Consider the following 20,720-nt stretch of genomic DNA (forward strand, 5'->3'; position numbering starts at 1 on the left):
GAAGTAGTGAGAGGTGAAGAAATGTGATCAAAAGGAAGGAAAGAATAAGGAGACCAGGGCTGAGGCCTAGTTCTACCACACCTGGAAGGCTGACCGTGGGAAAGCCACTAGATCTCTCTAAATCACAAGTTTTTCACCTTTAAAATGGGGTTAGCTTGCCTTTAGGTTACCCTGAGATTAAAGAACCAGAGGACATAATTTATATGAAGACACTATAGTAAAATGAACAGCACTGTTGTCATTAAAACACACTTGGATCGATTATCGGAGGTGAAGATTTACAACGATGCTTGTTTTTACTGCACAACAGAAGGTATTTTCCTTCCCTGAAAAATTTTAATAACAAATGCTGTCCTACACTTAGGAAAGGGAGAAATGTTACTTGCTTTTGTTTGTTTAGTTTTTGGTTTTAGGCAACATACTTATCGTTTTTTTAAAAAAATGATTTTATTTGAGAGAGAGAGACAGAGAGAGAGAGCAGGAGGGAGAGCATGCATGAGCGGAGGGAAGGGCAGAGGGAGAAGCAGGCTCCCCGCTGAGCGGGGAGCCAGATTCAGGGCTCGATCCGGGGACCCTGGGATCATGACCTGAGCCGAAGGCAGACACAACTGACTGAGCCACCCAGGCGCCCCAGCAACGTGCTTATTTTTACTCCTTCCAAAAAATAATTTTATTTTCCAAAAAAGAAACAGCCTTATACTTTTTCTCTCCCCAAAATAAAATGTACCGGCTGATTCTCCCCGAAAGCCTGCTGGCAGGACAGTGTGGGCACTGCCTGTGTAGAAAAGCCTCTCTAAAAGACACACAAGTGAGGCAAGAACATCTGGGTCGACCCTCAGGAAGCAGCAGATGCAGGATTTTCTTAAGTGCTTTGAAAAATAAATAGTTGAATCCTAAATGGGATTTCTGAAAAGGAGAATCCAGCTTGAGCTGGACCTTCACGTCTAAATGAAGAGGAAGCACGGCTAAATTACCTGGAACATTGACTGTCGAAGATCTCCTAAAGTTTTTCTTTTATCAAAGGTTAAATCCCACACGCTTTCTGCTTGAGAGACGATTGGGTGCAGAGCCCCGTTGAAGAAATGATAATGAGGGCCCAGGTGCAGACGCAACTCAAGATTATTATTTGTAGAATCCCATTCTGCCCTTTAAAGAGGCATAAAAAATACATAAATGCTCTGTTTTTATAACACACAGTTTCATCCCAAACCAAAAATACTTGATTTATAAGATAAATAAGTTCTCTGTTCTACCTAGTTATTAATGTCCTTTTCTTCCATGCTCCAAAGTTGACTCATTTTAGTTTTCTCAATGAATAGCAAAATTTCAGCCCTGCCACCATGAATTCCAAGGAAAATAGATTTTAATACACACCATGCACTATTACTCTAAGTATCGAAACTCAAAATCTTCCAACCCTGAGAAAGTAGTTACAAATATGCTAGAGACCTTTTCCTGTAATTGTGTTAAGTGCCAGATTTACAAACTGCTGTCTACTCCTTACTTCCACTAGGCCCGGCGGACTCTTCTGTAGCATATTTAAAGTGGATCTCACGATCCCCCAGTCTGCTCTCCCCAGATCGAACACCCTCAGCAATAGTCCGGAGCTGGTGGCTCTTCTCCGAATCTGCTCAGCTGCCTTGGAGCCAGTGCCCGACAGCCCACTCCAGGCAGTCTGGCCCACGGAGAGCTGGATGAGGGCACCGCCAAGCTCGGACACCCCCAACGCAATTCTATTGATGTGGTCGAAGACAGCACTAGCTTTCTGATGGCCACGTTAAAAAGCTTAGTGCTGGCTGGCGAAACCCCTTTGGCCGTTGCTGTGAATGCCCACTGCTAGTCTGCACCCACTCGGGCAGGTTGTTTTCCCTATTTAAGATATTTTACCCTAGTTTTTATATTTTTAGTGTCTTGGTTTCCTTTGATAGTGGTTTGCCATTCAATCTACCTGCTCCTTTTTTTCCCTAGTTTTAAGCCAATGATAAAAATGTTGAACACATCCCGGCTACATAATCAACCAGCCACGCGGGTCCACAAGGAGGCCACGAGAACATCCACTTCCCTAACCCAATGCCCTGCTGACCCCAGCAGAGAGCAAATAAAGACACAGTTCTTCAGGGTCCAAGGTGAGACCTCAAAAGAGAACATGAGATTATCAAGTCCTCACAAACCATGCCTGAGATAACCTATTACAAGTTTCTGCCTGAACTGACATGAAGCCTGGAAGTTTGCAGAATCCACATTTCTTCCTCTTAGCCGCCTCTGGTCTCTGTCACTAGGTGCTGGGTCTCCACAGCTACTTAATTTACGAGGGGTGACTTTCACGCGGCTCTCTCTGCACCTTGGGAATCACCTGACGGGCCAGGATACAATCCACTTAACGTCCTACGTGCTCACCGATTTCTCTAGGCTTCTGAGGCTCCATCCCTACTCGGTAATGGCCTTTTATGTGACCTCGTTTCATTCACTCTCACCGATGAGGCTGATTTCAAAGTAAGATACTCTCCCTACAAAACTTCAGCAGCCACACAGGCACTGGCATTGATTAGTTGGCTTTTATCTTTTTTAATTCTCATGATTGAAGACTTAAGACCTAAATGAGATCCTCGTTCTCCAGAAAAGAACCATTCAAATTCTAACAGAAAGTTCAAATTACCTTTTTGTTTGCAGTTCAATGTTGGCTGCATCCATCTCATTCAGCAAATGACGTGGAATCCCGTATCTTGGATTAGCTCGAGCTGTGAACAAAACGCTTCATTAACTTGGGCTGACTACATGGACCCTGGCTGCTGGGAATCTGCGAAGATCGCACTGGGAGCTAGGAAGCCTCGACTATCTTTGTGAATGCTAACTTCCTGTGGATCTCAGTTTTCCCATCTGAAAAATGAAAACATTAGAGCAAATGGAAGATAAACAGTTCTTTATGCCATGCTAGAAGGATCCCATTTCTTTAGTTCTCTTTAAATATACTTTTTAAAAAGAGCACCTACTATTTTCCTCCTGATAACAAATGTAGTAATTGCTGCTGTAAAAATTCTGGAAATTATTTTTACGATATAAAAGATATTTTTATAGCTATTACCTGTAATGCCATTCCTAAGAGATACTGCTAAAATTTGTTATCTGTACTTCTGGTCTTTCTTCTGTACCTACACAATGCGTCTGTACGCACACACGTAACTACACACAAGTGTGTGCACACACACGCACACCCTTATTTAAAGCGACTGGGATTACATATAACAAATCTGTAACATGCTTTTTCACTTTGTGTTTGTGTTTCTCCAAAGTTTTAAATGATTGCATAGTAGTTCATTCTATAAGTAGCATAATTAATCTAACCAATCTTTTTCTGTTAGATATTCAGGTGATTTCTACTCATTATTTTAAAATAATGGGAGTAACAAACATCTTTGAACATGAATATTTATACACACCTCTGATTATTCCAAGACAAATTTGTAGAAGAATTACTGGTTTCAGGGTTTTATTTTTTAAAGATTTTATTTATTTATTTGATAGAGAGAGAGCAGAAAAGCACAAGCAGGGGGAGTGGCAGAGGGAAAGGGAGAAGTAGACTTCCCGCTGAGCAGGGAGCCTGACGTGGGGCTCGATCCCAGGACACTGAGATCATGACCTGAGCCGAAGGCAGTTGCTTAACCAACTGAGCCACCCAGGCATCCCTGGTTTAAGGTTTTTAAATACATATAACCAAACTGGTTATAGGACTTTATATACCTACCAGCCGTAGATGAAGTGCCAACTATTGAGAACAAGATTAACAGAAACATTTAACTTGGTAGGAAAAAAGTGGCATCTCATTGCTGTTTCAATTCCTATTTTTTGATTATGATTTAGGTTGAAGTCTTTCTTTTTTTAAATTTTTTTTTTTTTTTGAGAGAGCGAGCAAGCATGAGTGGGGGATGGGGGAAGAGGGGCAGAGAAAGAGGGACAGGCAGACTCCCCGCTGAGCAGGGAGCCTGACGCGGGGCTCGATCCCAGGACACTGAGATCATGACCTGAGCTGAGGCAGATGCTTAATCGACTGAGCCACCCAACTGCCCCTGATTCTTTTTGTTTTTTCTAGTTTATTGGTTGTTCCTATTTCTTCTTTTATACATTGCTTATCTATATCCTTTTCCCAATGTTCTATCGAGCACAATGGAATATATGTAAAAGCACTCTGCAGACGGGAAACAGATTTGTCATACATTTTGCTGTTTCCCACTAGGCTTGTCATTTGCCTTTTATATTGTTTAAGGTTTGTAATACTTTTCCTTAATTTTTCTTTCTTTGCTTTTAAGCTTAGGAAGGTCTTCTCTACCTTAATATTAGAAAATATATTTTATACATTTAAAGGTTCCCTTTTAACATAAACATTGAAAGAACTCAAATTTCATTCAAGCGATGATTATAGTCACTTGACTACACTGACTGCTAATTCAAGTGACTGGCAGCTAACCAACTTCCAGCTCAGCTTCTTGAGTAATTCACTTTCCTCCTGTTTATCTGAAAAGTCACTTTACCACGGATTAAAATCTTAAAAATACCTGGGTGGATTTCTGGGCTGGCTCTACTCCAATGATGTGTCCCCCTCTCTGCATGAGCACGGCACTGTCTGAATGCGGGAGCTCTACAAATAGGTTTTTACTGATGGAGTCAATTCCCTTCAGCAGGCCCTTCTTCAGTTTTCATTAATGTTTGTCTCTCTAGATGAATTTTAGAATCATTTTGCCAAGTTTCATCCCTTTATCTCCACAAAAAGTCCATCAAGATTTCTGCCAGACCTTTATTCAATTCCTAAGCTAACTGGAAAACTATCATTCAGTACATAGTAAAAACATACACATACTAAAATCCAATTCAGGGAAAAAGACAATACTCCATCTGAACACATTCTTTTTTTGTTAATACGTATTTCCAGAACTGTAAATTCTGCTTCAGAATATTTTTATCAGAGCCACGACTGTATTTTTTTCCCCTCAGAAAAATAAAGCCTAGAATTTCTGGTTAAACAGAATAATTATGTAATTGTTTTAGAACCAGAAAGTTAATTTCCTTTGACTCACATGCAAATTAGTAACTTCTTTCTTCTTATTCTTTATAAAAATGCTTACTACTCCCATTTTCTAAGAACAGTGTTCTCATTTGTAACTACAGAAATGCCTCTATCTAAGGAACTTTCCTGGTTAGGATTTTTTTTACTTTTGAGTAGACTTTGGGAAGTGACCAAAGGCTCACATACTGACTCATGTCAGTCGTCTCAATTAAAAAATTTATCATTGTGGGTCTCAGTGTTTAGCCTCCCTGGTATGAGCTGTTGTAGAAGGTTTAACAAAGAACGCTTTGAAAATATTTCAACTGCTCATAAAACACATTAATTACTTTGAAGGAAAAGAAAAAAGAGGGCAATAAAAGGGCACATATGAAAACAAGACCAAGGCCACTACAACTCAAAGGCGACATACGCATGGCCAAATGACACAGCCAAGCCTAAGCACAGGGCAGTCGTATACAAGTTGGTCCACACAACAAGAAACCATTATGCAGTCCAAGAAAACCCAGTTCTGAAACAATAACCATGGCCTCATATCATTAGAGGGGAAAAATAAAATAGAAATATATAGTTACAAAATGACAGACTGTTGGATTTCTTTTGGCATAATGTATTTCTTACTGTTAGCCTGAAAATATTTTAAAATGTTCCAAGAGTAAACTTTCTTTTAAAAGGGTAAAAATTCAAATAGCATTCAATATTTATCTTCTAACATCATCAATTTGAACAAATAGGAACATTTCTCTTTCCATACCTTCTGGGGGTCTCTGCAACTGGGATTTCCGATAAAACAACATGTAGGCACTTTCTTTACCCTGGAACTGCCGTTCAATGTCTTTTTCCTTGATTGGTTGGACTTTGGAATCATTTATATCAAACCAGTGGGAACAGGAGGGTCTATCATTTAATCCTGGGGATTCTGAAGTAAGTGTCTTGGAAATGTGTTGATCACTCCTTTGGAAATCAGACTCAGCCTGGAGAGAACCGTTCTTCAATAGACTAACTGTACTTTCATCCGAACTGAGTAGAAATATCTGGGAATGAAGCTGTAAGAACTATACGGAGACAAAAAACAAATACTAGGTTAATAATTTTTTTTTAATTGGACATAATAAAAAAACTACATCTTCCTTTCTGTGACTAGATATTTGAACTTCACCTTTATTTTTGCCCTAGCCAGCTAGGAGGGAAAAAAATCCATTTGAGTCATGATAAAACATTTAATGAAAACCAGAGTGCGCTCTGTTAAACAGTCTAATAGTCACATCAAGGGAGAAAGCTGCCATGGCGAATCTAAAAAATATGTTACTTATACGTCTGTGACACCATTTTAAAAAAGTACTAAAACAGATTAGGTAGAACTAACACTTCTGAGACGTTTAAAGCAATCTAAACAAGGCACAAAGGTAATCACACAGTGAAGCACTACAGAAGAGAATTTTAAAACTAGTGACTCAGACAAACCCTGCTGGAATAAAGTCATAATTATAAGCCTACATTGTCACGTAACATTAACTAAACCGACTGTTGTCTGTCCAGGAAACTGACAGGTTAGCTCAGGAAATCAAAGCACAGAAAGCTTACGTCTCAATCCCAAAAACTATTTCTCCAAGTTCTAGCTAAAGGATTAGGAAGAAAAAAGCATTTTTCCTCACTGCCCATCCCCCCTTTCCATCTCTACTCTTCTCTCACTCCCTGATTGCTGTGTGGCCTTGTGTCTCCTCTTCTCTCAGCATGAACTTACTTTATACAGAAAATCACTTGGGAGGCATATGCAACATCTGCTTAGCCCATCGATCAATATGGAAAGGTGATTTTCTCATTTTCCACTTGGACAGAAATAATGTGTAGCAGTGCCAATGCTATAATCAAAGTATTGTTTTATCACAAACAGAAGGAAATAGGTCTACGACCCAAAGACAATATTGTTAATACCGTGTATAAAAGATGGTAATATAGTGCTGCAGCTCATTTGTTTAAGGTATAATCAAATAACAATAATCAGAGAATAGCCGTTTTTTTCCTTTGAGAAGTGAGGATTAATTCTTTCCAGCCTCAAGCTTCAGCGGAGTCTGGTCCCAGTAATGGCAGAGAACTTTTACTGGACTAACTTTTCTGATAAGAAATGATAAACCCTAAGTGAAATAAGTCAAGCAGAGAAAGACAATTATCATATGGTTTCTCGCATCTATGGAACATAAGAACTAGGAAGATCGGTAGGGGAAGGAAGGGATAAAGAAGGGGGGGTAATCAGAAGGGGGAATGAAGCATGAGAGACTATGGACTCTGAGAAACAAACTGAGGGCTTCAGAGGGGAGGGGGGTGGGGGAATGGGATAGGCTGGTGATGGGTAGTAAGGAGGGCACGTATTGCGTGGTGCACTGGGTGTTATACGCAACTAATGAATCATCGAACTTTACATCAAAAACCAGGGATATACTGTATGATGACTAACATAATATAATAAAAAATATTATTATAATTAAAAAAAAAGAAATGATAAACCCTAGACAAAATAATGAAAACAAGTGTTTGGAGAATAACCAGAAACAGGCTTAAGCAGATGGGACATAATCCTTCAAGAGGGACGCAAACTAGGTGAGTTTTACATGAAGCCACTGGTTCCCACTTTATAGCGTGCAAGGTGGGACTGTTCAAGCAAAGCGCAGGAGTCTTACTGAGCTGAGGAAACAGAATCTGAAAATGCCGGAGAGGCTAGAAAGTGAAAGAGAAAGAGTTGCATTAAGGAGCCCCGAATCTATACCAAATCCCCCTCAAATCCTTGGCTGACTCCTGATCGGTACGTGGACAGCCCAAGACGCAAGAAACCCCACAGAAAGCAACAGCTAGTAGATTCACGATTTGAACAGAGATCTTGGCAGAGATTTCTGGGTAGAAACATGAACATGGAATTCTGACAGGATAGAGGCATATGACAAACATCTGAGGCCTTCTGTTGAAATCCCAGAAGGGCCTTAGGCCAGGGGCTGGTAAGCTTGTGAAGGACCAGAGAGTAACTATTTTAGGCTTTGTGAGCTTAAGAGGCAAATTTGAGGACATTATGTAGGTACTTATAAAACTAAAAATAACTATTTAAAAATGTACAGATAGCTCTTAACTCAGGACTGTACAAAAACAGGCAGCAGGCCACATTCTGCCCCCAGGTCACCGTCTGCTAACCTCTGCCTTAAGAGGAAGAACCTCACATTTTCCCCAGGACTAAGAGCAAAACTGCAACAGACCCACCATACAAAGCCCAGAATGAAGCTTCCATAGGACCAAGGAGATTCAACAGCCTCTTAGAACATAATGCAAAACTCTAATTTCAAGAACAATGATATAATCCACAACGTATGGTAGGCAATATAAGATTAAATGACACACAAACAGGACAGTGTGATTCATAATTGAGAGAGGATACAGTCAATTCATAAGGGAAATAAATAATCCAGATATTATGATAGTGAACAGCTATTAAAATATTTCATTTATATGACTTAATAAAACCAATTATATCTTTAAAAATTAATTTATAGGAAAGGATGAACAGAGTGGGTTCAGATACGGAATTTCAGCACAGAAATGGATACTCTCAATTAGAGCTAAGTGGAAATTCTAAAGCTGGAAACTACAATATCTGAACAAAAAGTTCACTAGCTGGGCTTAATGGAAGATAGATGGATATAGAGAAAGAAAGAACCAATGAACTTGAAGATGGAGGAATGTAAATTATCCAAGTTGAAGAAGAGGTAAAAATTAGAAAAAGAAGAAAACCTCAGTTATTTAAGATCTGTGAGGAAATCCTAAATGGTCTAATTTATATGTAACTGTAGTCCTAAAAGGAGAAGAAAGAAATAATGGGGCAGACAACCAAGTTGAAAATACAGTGGACAAAACTGAAGAAAGACCTCAAGCTATGGATATAAAAAACTTAGCAAATAAACACAAAGAGCACCACACTGAGACACATTATTGTGAAGCTGCTAAACAACACAGAAAAAAGAAAAAAATCTTAAAAGCAGGTGGAGAAAAAGACACATTATGCTCAAGTGACACTAGACTTCTAAGCCAAAAAAAACGAGAAGCCAAAACATAATGGAATGACATCTTTAAGGTGCTGAAAGGACAAAATAAAAACTATTAAACTAGAATTTTATATCCAGCAAAAATATCCTTTAAAAAAACTGAAAGCAAAATAAAGATTTCAATCAAACAAGAGCTGAGAATATTTTTACCAAGGGGGTACGTGGGACCCCCCACATCCTCTAAAGACTTAATTCTGTGAGATTGCAGGGAAAGGATACTAGATGCACAGCTGAATGTGCGAAAAGCAGCAACGAACACCACAACGGATAAATATGAAACACTAGTTTTTCATTAATTTCTTTAAAAGTTGCCTAAGTGTTTAAAGCAAAAAATAATATTAATAAGTAACGTACAGTAGAATTTACATGTAAAAGGCAACAGCAGATAAGATGGAAATGGGGAAACACAGTTTTACCACCACATCTTACACTGTTCAGGAAATGGTATACTATTAATCTGTAGTTGGTAATATTGATTTATGTACAGTATAATCCCTAGGATAAAAATATTAAAGAAATATAGCAATATATTAGCCAACAAAGTAAAGACGAAAGACTAAAAATCACTTGCTTAACCTAAAGGGTGAGGAAGAATGAAGGAGCAAAACACAGAGGAGGCAAATAAAAAACAAATACCTCGATGGTAAATTCAAACTCAACCATATTACTTACTACCTTAAAACAAAATGGACTAAACGTTCTAATTAAAAGAAACTATCAAACTACCATCTGATAGAAAACAGATGGACAAATAGAGTAGAATCAACAAATACAAAGCTGCTTTTTTGAACAGTTTAATAGATGTGCTAAACCCCTAGGCAAGACAGATGAAAAGGAAAGCTAACCACACAAGTGATCAATATCAGAAACGAAACAGGGAACATAACACCTGCTCCTATGGACTTTATAAGGATATTATGGGGATATTTCAAACAACTTTATGCTAACAAATGTTACTTTATTTTTTAAAAAAGATTTTATTTTACTTGAGAGGGAGAGAAAGAGAGAGTGTGTGTGTGTGAACACGAGCCAGGGGAGGGGCAGAGAGGCAGATCCCTGCTGAGCAGGGAGCCGGACTCGATCCTAGGGATCACGAACTGAGCCAAAGGCAGATGCTTAACCAACTGAGCCATCCACCAGCAAATTTTACTTTATTTATTTGTTTGTTTGGGTTTTTTTTTTAAAGATTTTATTTATTTATTTGACAGAGATAGAGACAGCCAGCGAGAGAGGGAACACAGGCAGGGGGAGTGGGAAAGGAAGAAGCAGGCTCCCAGCGGAGAAGCCTGATGTGGGGCTCGATCCCAGGACCCTGGGATCACGCCCTGAGCCAAAGGCAGACACTTAATGACTGAGCCACCCAGGTGCCCCAAATTTTACTTTAAATAAAAGAACAAATTACTTAAAGACCACAATTGTCCAAAATAAATAAGAACCAACTTCATATTGTTTGCAAGAGACACTCTTGTATAAAAAACTTGCAGGGTTACACTAATACCAGACAAGGTAAATTTTAAGGCAAGGGATACTAGCAGAGATAAAGAAAGGGCATTGTACATCCGGAAGCCATAAAAATCCAACATGTGTATGCATCTAATAATATAACGTCAGGGTACACGAAGTAAAACTGTCCAAAGTCAAAGGGGGAAGGGACAAATCCACAATTACGGTTGGAGATTTAAACCACTCTCTTAGTAACTGATAAAACCAAAAGACAGAAAAATTAGTAAGGACAGCAAAGAAACACAAATGCTATTAACCAATCTAACATAGTTGACATTCACAAAACAATATACCCAACAACTGCGGAAAATAACTTTTTTGGTGAATACAGAATTTTCAGCAACACAGACCATATTCTTGAAGTGTGAAACAAATCTTAAATCAAAAGAACTAAAATCATGGAGAGCATGTTCTCAAGAGTACAATGGAATTAACTAGAAATCAACTTATAGAAAAAACAAAAAGATAAAAAGAAATCCCCAAATATTTGGAAATTAAGGAACACAGTTGCCAAAAAAATGAGGAAAATTACAAAATATTTTGAATGGAATGATAATGAAAACATGTCAGGTTTGTCTGCAGCTAAATTAGTCCTTAGAAGGAAATTTATAGCTTTAAAAGCTTGTATTAAAAGGAAAGTTTAAAAACAACTGAGATACCAAGCTAGAAAAAAGTTAATCTAATTAGATCCCAGAAGAAAAAGGAAGGAAAAAATTAAAAACAAGAGCAGAAATCAACGAGATAGAAAACAGATGAGCAACAGACAAAATCAACAGAGGCAAACGTTGGTTTTTTTTTTTTTTTTTAAAGATTTTATTTATTTATTCGACAGAGATAGAGACAGCCAGCGAGAGAGGGAACACAAGCAGGGGGAGTGGGAGAGGAAGAAGCAGGCTCATAGCAGAGGAGCCTGATGTGGGGCTCGATCCCATAACGCCAGGATCACGCCCTGAGCCGAAGGCAGACGCTCAACCGCTGTGCCACCCAGGCGCCCCCAAACGTTGGTTTTTTAAAAAGTTTAATAAACTTGATAAATCCGAAGAAAGACTGATGGGAAAAAAGTGAGAAAATACAAATTACTAATATTAGGAATGAAAAAGAGAAAATCACTCCAGGTACTACAGACACTACAGAGAATATGGGATACTGTGAATAACTTCATGCCAATAAATCTGACATCACAGACAAAAGAACAAATCTCTTAAAAAACACAGCTTTCCAAAATAATGCAAGAACAGAAAATCTAAATAACACTATAATCAAAGAAATTTAAACTATAATTAAAAAACCTTATTCAAAAAAAAAAAAAATCAGGTCTCAATAGAACAGAAAGCCCAGAAGTAAACCTACAATTGCACGGTCAACTAATCTTCAAAAAGGAGGCTAGAATATGCAATGGGAAAAAGATGGTCTCTTCAACAAACGGTGCTGGGAAAACTGGACAGCGACATGCAAAAGAAGGAAACTGTACCGATTTCTTACACCATACACAAAAATAAACTCAGAATGGATTAAGGATCTAAATGGGAGACCTGAAGTCATAAAAATCCTAGAAGAGAGCACAGGCAATAATTTCTTTGACATCGGCCATAGCAACATCCTTCTAGATCTGTCTCCTGAGGGAAGGGAAACAAGCAAAAATAAACTATTGGGACGACATCAAAATAAAAAGCTTTTGCACAGCAAAGGAACCAACAAAACTAAAAGACAACCTACTGAATGGGAGAAGATATTTGCAAATGACATATCGAATAAAGGTTTAGTATCCAAAATATACAAAGAACTATACAATGCAACACCAAAAAAAATCAAATAATCCAATTATAAAATGGGCAGAAGATATGAACAGACATTTCCCCAAAGAAAACACCCAGAAGGCCAACAGACACATGAAAATATGCTCAACATCACTCATCACTGGGGAAATGCAAATCAAAACTACAATGACGTATCACCTCACACCTGTCAGAATGGCTAAAACAAAAACCACAAGAAACAACAGGTGTTGGTGAGGATGTGGGGGAAAAGGCACCCTGGTGCACTGTTGGTGGGAATGCACTGGTGCAGCCACTGTGGAGAACAGTATGGAGGGTTCTCGAAAAGTTAAAAACAGAACTACCCTACGATCCAGTAATCACACTACTGTACTTACCCAAAGAACACAAAAACACTAATTGGAAGGAAATTGGAAAACACACGCACCCCTGGGTTTACTGCAGCATTATTTACAAGAGCGGAACTATGGAAGCAGCCCAAGTGTCCATCGACAGATAAATGGATAAAGATTAGGTATTTACATACAATGGACATTATTCAGCCATATAAAAAAAATGAAATCTTGCCATTTGCAACAACATGAATGGAGCTGGTGTGTATTATGGTAATAGAGATAAGTCAGAGAAAGACAAATACCATGATTTCACTCATTATGTGGAATTTAAGAAACAAAACAAATGAACAAAGAAAAAAAAGAGAGACAAACCAAGAAACAGACTCTTAACTAGAGAGAACAAACTAATGGTTACCAGAGGGGAGGTGGGGAGGGGGATGGGTGAAACAGGTAAAGCGGATTAAGAGGACACTTATCATGATGAGCATGGAGTAATGTATGCAACTGCTGAGTCCCTACACTGTACAACTGAAACTAATATAATAACACTGTACGTTAACTACACTGGAATTAAAATAAAATAAAAAAATTTTCAGGTCTCAGTAACTTCACCAAACATTTAAGAAAAAAAAAATCAGGGGCGCCTGGGTGGCACAGCGGTTAAGCGTCTGCCTTCGGCTCAGGGCGTGATCCCAGCGTTATGGGATCGAGCCCCACATCAGGCTCCTCTGCTATGAGCCTGCTTCTTCCTCTCCCACTCCCCCTGCTTGTGTTCCCTCTCTCGCTGGCTGTCTCTATCTCCGTCAAATAAATAAATAAAATCTTAAAAAAAAAAAAAAAGAAAAAAAAGAAAAAAAAAATCAGTCTTAGACAATTCCTCCCAAGAACATAAAGGAGTGTTTCCCAACTTCTGAGTCCTATATAACCCTAACACTAAAATCTGACAAAGACATTACAGAAAAAGTAAACCGAAGACTACTATCTCTCGTAAATGTCAGCACAAAAATCCTAAATATGAGCCAATGACTGTAGCAATACTTAAAAATTTCATGACCAAGTAGGATTTATCTCAGATATCTAAGATTTGCTCAACATTAAAAAGGTCAGTCAGTGGAATTCACCACATGAACAGAATAAAGGGTATAAAAAAAACCCAGCATTTGATAAAAACTTCTATTCAAGATGAAACTATCAGTCAACGATGAAGAAAAGCTAACTCCCTCAAACTTATAAACGGTATTTGTAATTTCAAAAAACCTACACAGCTAATATCACACTTAAGAGTAAAATACTGAGACAGCAACCCAATCATTTTAAATGAAAACCTTAAAACCTATGCTACGGACTCAGAGTCACTCAGCCAACATTCTGCAGTGGGGTCTAAGGAAAAGAGGCACTTACGGAAGGTGTGCAAGCTCCTTGCTTCTGTAAGAAATAGCTGCAAAATATTTACTAAGTGTTGCTGTGCTTGTTTTCAGTCGAGCTGTTTGACTTGTGTTCAGTTTCTGTATCTAGTCTCACAGCCTAGGGAACCCGATCACCAAGTTTAACAGGACTATGTGTAAAAGAAAGATCAAGGCAAAATTGTGGGAACACCTTAAAACACTTCTATAAGTAAAATGATGACCTTTAGGGTATGGATTTCATGACATTTCCTGCTGTTGTATTATAAGCCTTTCCCCTCTTCTTTTCCTGCTTACTTCTTGATTCTACGATAAATTACTTAATAACAATAAGTAACTTAACTGAACTTTAACCATTAAATAAAAATACTGATTTCATTTTCACCTAAATTTTCGTTGCAAAGGGATAATAAAATTTCCTGGCATGGGACCTCCTGTACAGATGTCATGTATTACCTTTCGCAGTGGTCCACATTGTTTCCTGTACTTTTTGTTCCACGACGTTCCTATCTTTTTCAAGAGTTTCTGGCCCAGTTGATCAACAGGAATTACATTATTCTCCTCCTTTTGAAAGAACAATCATTTAAGAAAATGTAATGAGATTTAACTGTAACATTTATGAGTTTGAAGCGACCAAGAGAATTATATCTAATTAAAAGTGCCTAAGACAGCAAACATGTAAGTGGATTAACCACAACTGTTTCAAAATAAACATTTTTTTAAAAAGCAGATTAAGCCTCAGTTTAGAAAACTTGAATTATGCTTTCCTGTACCAAAGTTTAAACATTTATTTATTTACTTTTAAAGATTTGAGAGAGAGCGCGCGACCGTATGTGCACGTGTGCCCACACGAGTGGAAGGGGGGGAGGGAGAGAGAGAATCCCAAGCAGACTCCCTGCTGAGTGTGGAGCCCAAAGCAGGGCTTGATCTCACGACCCTGAGATCCTGACCTGCGCCGAAATGAAGAGCTGGACGCTCAACGACCGAGCCACCCAGGCGCCCCAAGTTTAAGCATTTAAAGAGCAATATCCACAGAGTATTCTGAGATTGGGTAAATTCCTGTTATTTTGTGGGATTTTTATAAGAAATATTTAGGTGCAAAAAAGGCTTATCAATATGTCTTCTGAATGTTTCCAAATATAAACAAATTCTAAAAGGGGGAAGAAGTGACTGTGTTGGGCTGAAATGTGTCCATCCCCCACCCCCTGCTAATTCATATGCTGACTCCTCAACCCTAAAGATTTCAACTCTGACTTTATTTGGAAAGGGCCTTAAAGAAGCGATGATGTGAAAAATGAGGTCATTAGGGTGCATCCTTGTCCAATCCGACTGGTGTCCTCATTACGAAGAAGAAATGTGGACACACAGAGACCCGAGGGATGCACGAGTGCACAGGACAGGCCACGTGAGCACACGGTGAGAAGGTGGCCGCCGGCCAGCCATGGAGAGGCCGCAGGAGAGAACAAACCCGCTGGCACCTGGATCTTGGACTCCCAGTCTCCACGACTGTGAGAAAATTAATTTCTGGTGTTTAAGCCACCCAGTCTGTGGTCCTCTGTTATAGCAGCCCCTGCAGACTGACAGAGTGGCCCCAGACCAAGGTGGTTAAAGGACTCAGCCTAGGTCTGTGGTAAAGAGTCAAGAAAAAGTCTTCATAAGAATGATAAATACACGTAAGGAGACCTACCACCCTTACAAAACAACGTTTGTGCTAAGCAAACGTTAAAAAGTCATATACTTGAGGTATTATCAGTATATCAATATCAGGAATGAAAAAGGGGGCATAACCTCAGGAACTACAGAGAGCAGAAGGATAACACTGGGAGAGAGCAAATTCCACAACAATATGTACGGTAAATCCCAATTCTATTTAAAAGGCCAGTAATCCCCAAAACTCCATAACCGAATCCCAACATATGCATATAAACAAGGAGAAGACAGAATGCAAAGAATATACATCAAAGTGTTAACAACAACTGGGTACTCGGTTTATTTATACTTTTACATATTTTATACTTTTTATATATTTCCTAGTTTTTTTTCTCTCTCAAGTTTTCTACCACAAATATGAACTTTTTTATAACCAGAGAGTCTCCAATAAACAAATTGTGAAAATAGACACAGAGAATGTCCCGAAGGAAAAGGCTATGAATAGTACCGATATCAGTTCTATCAACGAACTCTTACACATTTGCATGCATGTCTGAAATACACACGCAAATATAAACTCTCTCTCTACCTGCAGTAAGATCGCTTTCAGAATTATCAGTGGATCATCGTCAATCTCTTCTTCATTCTGGAGATCTTTTAAATTCACATCTGGTTTGCTTTTTTCCGCCTAGAATGAAAAACAATAAAAATTTATCCCTTAAAAGGTAAAATTACAAAACAGAAATGTTTGTGTGGTGGAAGTTTCAAGATGGAGAAATGATAAAAACATCGTAATAACTTATGTATACTTTGGAATCCAGCAGACCTGTCTTTGATTTCCAGCTCTCGTGGACTAATCCTGGACACGTTATTTAACCTCTCTGGCATTATCTGAGAACAGGACCGTGAGATAAACTCCCAGCACAACACCCACACGGTAGGTCCCGACAGGTTCCTGGGAAGCACCACTTCAGCTGCACTCTATGAATCCTGACATGTTGTGTGTCGCTGGTGAGTGCAGCCTAGCGCTCGCTTCTATTCCCTGATCATCCAACTCTGCACCCCGCTCTATGAAGTTATTCGAGAACATGTCAAAATAAGGTATTTTTATTTTTTAATTTTTTTATACATGCCATCTTGCAAAAGTATTTTCACTTGACTTAAAACCATAAATACAAATAGACCAAATAACAAGAGACACAAACAATAAACAGCAAAAGAAAATGGTAGACTAAATACAATGATCCCACTGAAAGATTACTAAAAATGCTGGATAAGTAAACACAACAAAACAAAGACATCTTTTTAAAACACACACTGAATTAGCAAGAGAGTATCAGGGAAATCCTCAGAGAACAAGCGAAATGGGAACCCAGGGAGGAAATCCAGAGTTGCGGCCTCCAGCTGTCCCACTTTGCTGACATAGCTTCCACTCTGATGCTCATACAGGATGAGGCCTGGGAGACAAAGCCTAAGGACCCCCCAAAGCATGGAGCTGAATGACTGGTTTTCCAAACAACCAGTTCTCCGGTCCTCTGCCACCACCTGGGTGTCACAATTCAGTTCAGTTCTGATACTAACTTCACGCAGTCCCGCAAGACTGCGCCCACTTCAGACAATAGCCACAAATGGGGTCCCAGGCCACCTGCACTTCTGCCTGGCTGATTACAAATTCTAGGGTTCCTACAATCCCCACTTCAGGTTTGATAATTTCCTGGAATGGCTCACTGAACTAAGGACCTTATACACAGAACTACAGTTTAGTACAGAGGATACAAATGAACAGGCAGAGGGAGAGGTACATAGGGTGAGGTCAGGAAGGGCCCCGAGGGCAGGAGCCTCTGTCCCCATGGAATCAGGGTGGCTACCCTCCCTGCATGTGGATGTGTTCACCACCCAGAAGCTTCCTTAGTCTCCTGGTTTTAGAATTTTTGTTTTTGTTTTAAAGATTTTATTTATTTATTTGAGAGAGAGAGAGAGAGAGAGAGAAAGAACACGAGCGGCAGTAGGGGCAAAGGGAGAGGGAGAAGTAGACTCCCCGCTGAGCAGGGAGCCCGACACGGGGCTCAATCCCAAGACCCTGAGATCATGACCTGAGCTGAAGGCAGACGCTTAACTGACTGACCCCCCAGGCGCTGCTTGCTTCAGAGTTTTAATCAAAGTTTCAACACGTAGGCATGACTGACGGACTGAACTCCATCACCAATCCCTCTTCCCTCCACAGGTCAGGAGCTGGGGCTAAAAACACCAATGCTCTGTTCATGTGATTGTCTCCTCTGGTGACCAGCCCTCACTCTGAAGATATCTAGGCCCCACCAAAAGTCATCCCATTAGCATGAACTCAGGTTGTTCATAACAAACAACAAAAGGCATGCCTATCACTCATCGATTTCATGGACCTCTATTCCAGGAATCTGGGATAAAGACCAAGTATATACTCTTTCTTTCTTTCTTTCTTTCTTTCTTTCTTTCTTTCTTCCTTTCTTCCTTTCTTCCTTTCTTCCTTTTCTTTTCTTTTTTTTCTTTCAAGATTTATTTATTTGAAAGAGAGAGAGATTCAGAGAGAGTACACACGAGCGGGGTTAGAGAGGGGCAGAGGGAGACGGGGAGAGAATCTAAGCGGATTCCCGCTGAGCACAGAGCCTGACGCAGGGCTCAATCTCACGACCCATGATATCATGACCTGAGCTGAAATCATGAGTCGGACACTTAACGGACTTAACCACCCCAGGTGCCCCAAGTATATACTTTTTAATTATACCACAAAGATAAACTTCAGCAGACAGCTAGAAAGAAAGAGCTACCTACCCTCTCAGTACAAACACGACCTAGGAAAAAATCCACCCTACAATAACAGACAATGAGGAACTGGCTTGCATTGACCTTGATACTAGATGAAGGTAGAAAAACATCTCTAATAATCTGTTATCACAAGTAGGTCCCCATAGGGGTTTGTGGTCCAAATTCACACTAGCTGTATGGCTCTAAAACCATTAAATCAAGATCTGATTTTAAAGTTAAGGGCTGGAAGTGACCCCAGGCATGAGGTAGAGACAAAGACTTTTTTCAGAGGAAGGCATTTTCAACTCAGCCCCCAAATTACTCCAATAAATCACATTCTTAAAAAACGAACCACCCAAGGCTACAGTCTAAAATAACAAAATCACAAGGAAGTAGAATCAGCAGATATCCAAATCTACAAAGTCTTAAGATACTACGATTATCAGGCCAATAAAATAGCATGTTTAATATGTTTAAAGACGTGATTAAGGAAAAAGAGATTTAAAAATGGTAGAAGGGGAGAGGCAGGCCAGAACTGCCCCCTATCTGACACGCTGGTGCAGGTCACAAACAGGCTAGGCCCAGTCCTCCTCCGCTTTGCCAGCGTCCAAGCCTGGCCTTGTTGGGACAGTAGGAACTAGTTCCAGGCTGCCTACTGGGAGCTGTTGTGAAGCCTTCTCTGACCCACTTCCTCAGATGTGCAAGATAATGTCAATCAACCGTCAACGAAGCGAAAGATCTCCAAAGAAGCAGAAAGCAAAGATCAGGCTCCTTTTCACAGCCAGATCTAGAGTCACATTTTGAATAGTTAATGGCCTCCATACTAGAAGAAAGGGATCATCTTCTAGACAAAGAGAGATGGAATTGTTGCCTTCATATTTTTTTATTATTTTTTCTTAAAATAAATGCTACCCCGAACAAGGGGCTTAAACTTACGACCCCAAGATCAAGAGTTGCACATTCTACCGATTAAGCCAGCCCGGAGCCCCTGAAATGTTGCCTTAAAACCAGAGAAAACTGTGTCTGATTGGTCATGAAAGTTCTTTCTTTGCAGACTGTACCTATAAAGAACTCCATGAATGCAGGGAACAGCTCCTTGAAAGGGAAGGACAAATTGCCAAACTATAAGCAGAAAGAACAATACCAGGGTATGATTAGGATATATGGAATCCTATGTCTCTGGGCACAAGAAATCTCTTAGAATAATGGTAATAAAAAGACAAGCAGGGTCCAGCAGGTGTTATGTACTGAAGTTGAAATTCTTAAAGCACTACTCATTATTTCAATAGTACAGAGCTCTGGATGAAAAAGTAGTGGTTCTGGGAGAACAGAATAAGGAAAAAAATTTAACAAACGGGATGCTTCACACAAGGCATGGATAAGGAAACAGACTAAGCACTAATGGAAAGCGATCTTCTGATTGTTCTTTATGCCTGGAGGAAGACCTCACTAACATCACAGAGCTTCAGGAATAGAGAGGCAGTGCGGGGAGCAAAACCGGATGAAGGAGTGCCGGTCTGCCCTCATGAGTCACACTGCAGACCCAGGAGAAGAGCCTGACGATGCCAGAAATGAGCGAAGCGATTCTGAGGAAGTGAACGCATTAGCGCAGAGCCGTGCAAGGAAGCACAACCCAGAACGAAGACACGGGAGAGAGAACCACCGCTTGAGACACACGACCTCGCCACTGTATGAGGCCACCTCTGTGTGTGACCTCAACAATAAACTGCAATGAAACTGCAAATTAATATTTTACGCATCAAAGACTGACACTAGATCTCGCCAACTCTAAAAACGCCGGAAATCGGACAGTGGCTGAGCAAAAGCTGCAGCGGGTGTTGAGGGGAGCGGAGGCGCACGCCCTGAGCTGGAAGCCGAACCAGGGTGGAAAGTGGGGCCCTCTCTCAGACCGAAGAGATAGTGCAACACTGGGAAAAAAGGTTACACAGATGAAGGCACACCTGGAAAAAAAAAAAAAAAAGCCAAGACTGCAGTGGGCAAGGCGAAGAAAAGAATATTTATATTCCACATAATATTTATTAGACCTGTCCACAAGCTTCTACCGGCATCTAAGAAAAGCCTTCAACAACATCTTTTAGGGAGGGGGCTGTTTTAGAGAACCCGAACTCTCT

At 39.8% G+C, this 20,720-nt stretch overlaps 1 protein-coding gene across 7 annotated transcripts in view; it reads right to left on the reverse strand.

Moving 5' to 3' along the window:
* The window catches only part of USP40 (ubiquitin specific peptidase 40), a 75,578-nt gene that overhangs the window by 38,276 nt on the left and 16,582 nt on the right, over positions 1-20,720 (reverse strand). For all 7 annotated transcript variants that reach the window (XR_007188452.2, XM_057305708.1, XM_044380698.3 and 4 more), the window contains 5 exons: positions 16,397-16,495; positions 14,614-14,721; positions 5,811-6,111; positions 2,657-2,738; positions 975-1,146 (listed from right to left, as the gene is read on the reverse strand). Coding sequence is in view for 6 of the 7 variants with exons in the window: in XM_057305708.1 (XP_057161691.1) it covers positions 975-1,146; positions 2,657-2,738; positions 5,811-6,111; positions 14,614-14,721; positions 16,397-16,495 (762 nt within the window). In the remaining variant the exon portion in view is untranslated. The remainder of the gene's footprint in view (positions 1-974; positions 1,147-2,656; positions 2,739-5,810; positions 6,112-14,613; positions 14,722-16,396; positions 16,496-20,720) is intronic.

Source organism: Ursus arctos, unplaced genomic scaffold, assembly GCF_023065955.2.
Source record: "Ursus arctos isolate Adak ecotype North America unplaced genomic scaffold, UrsArc2.0 scaffold_1, whole genome shotgun sequence".
Classification (NCBI taxonomy): domain Eukaryota; kingdom Metazoa; phylum Chordata; class Mammalia; order Carnivora; family Ursidae; genus Ursus; species Ursus arctos.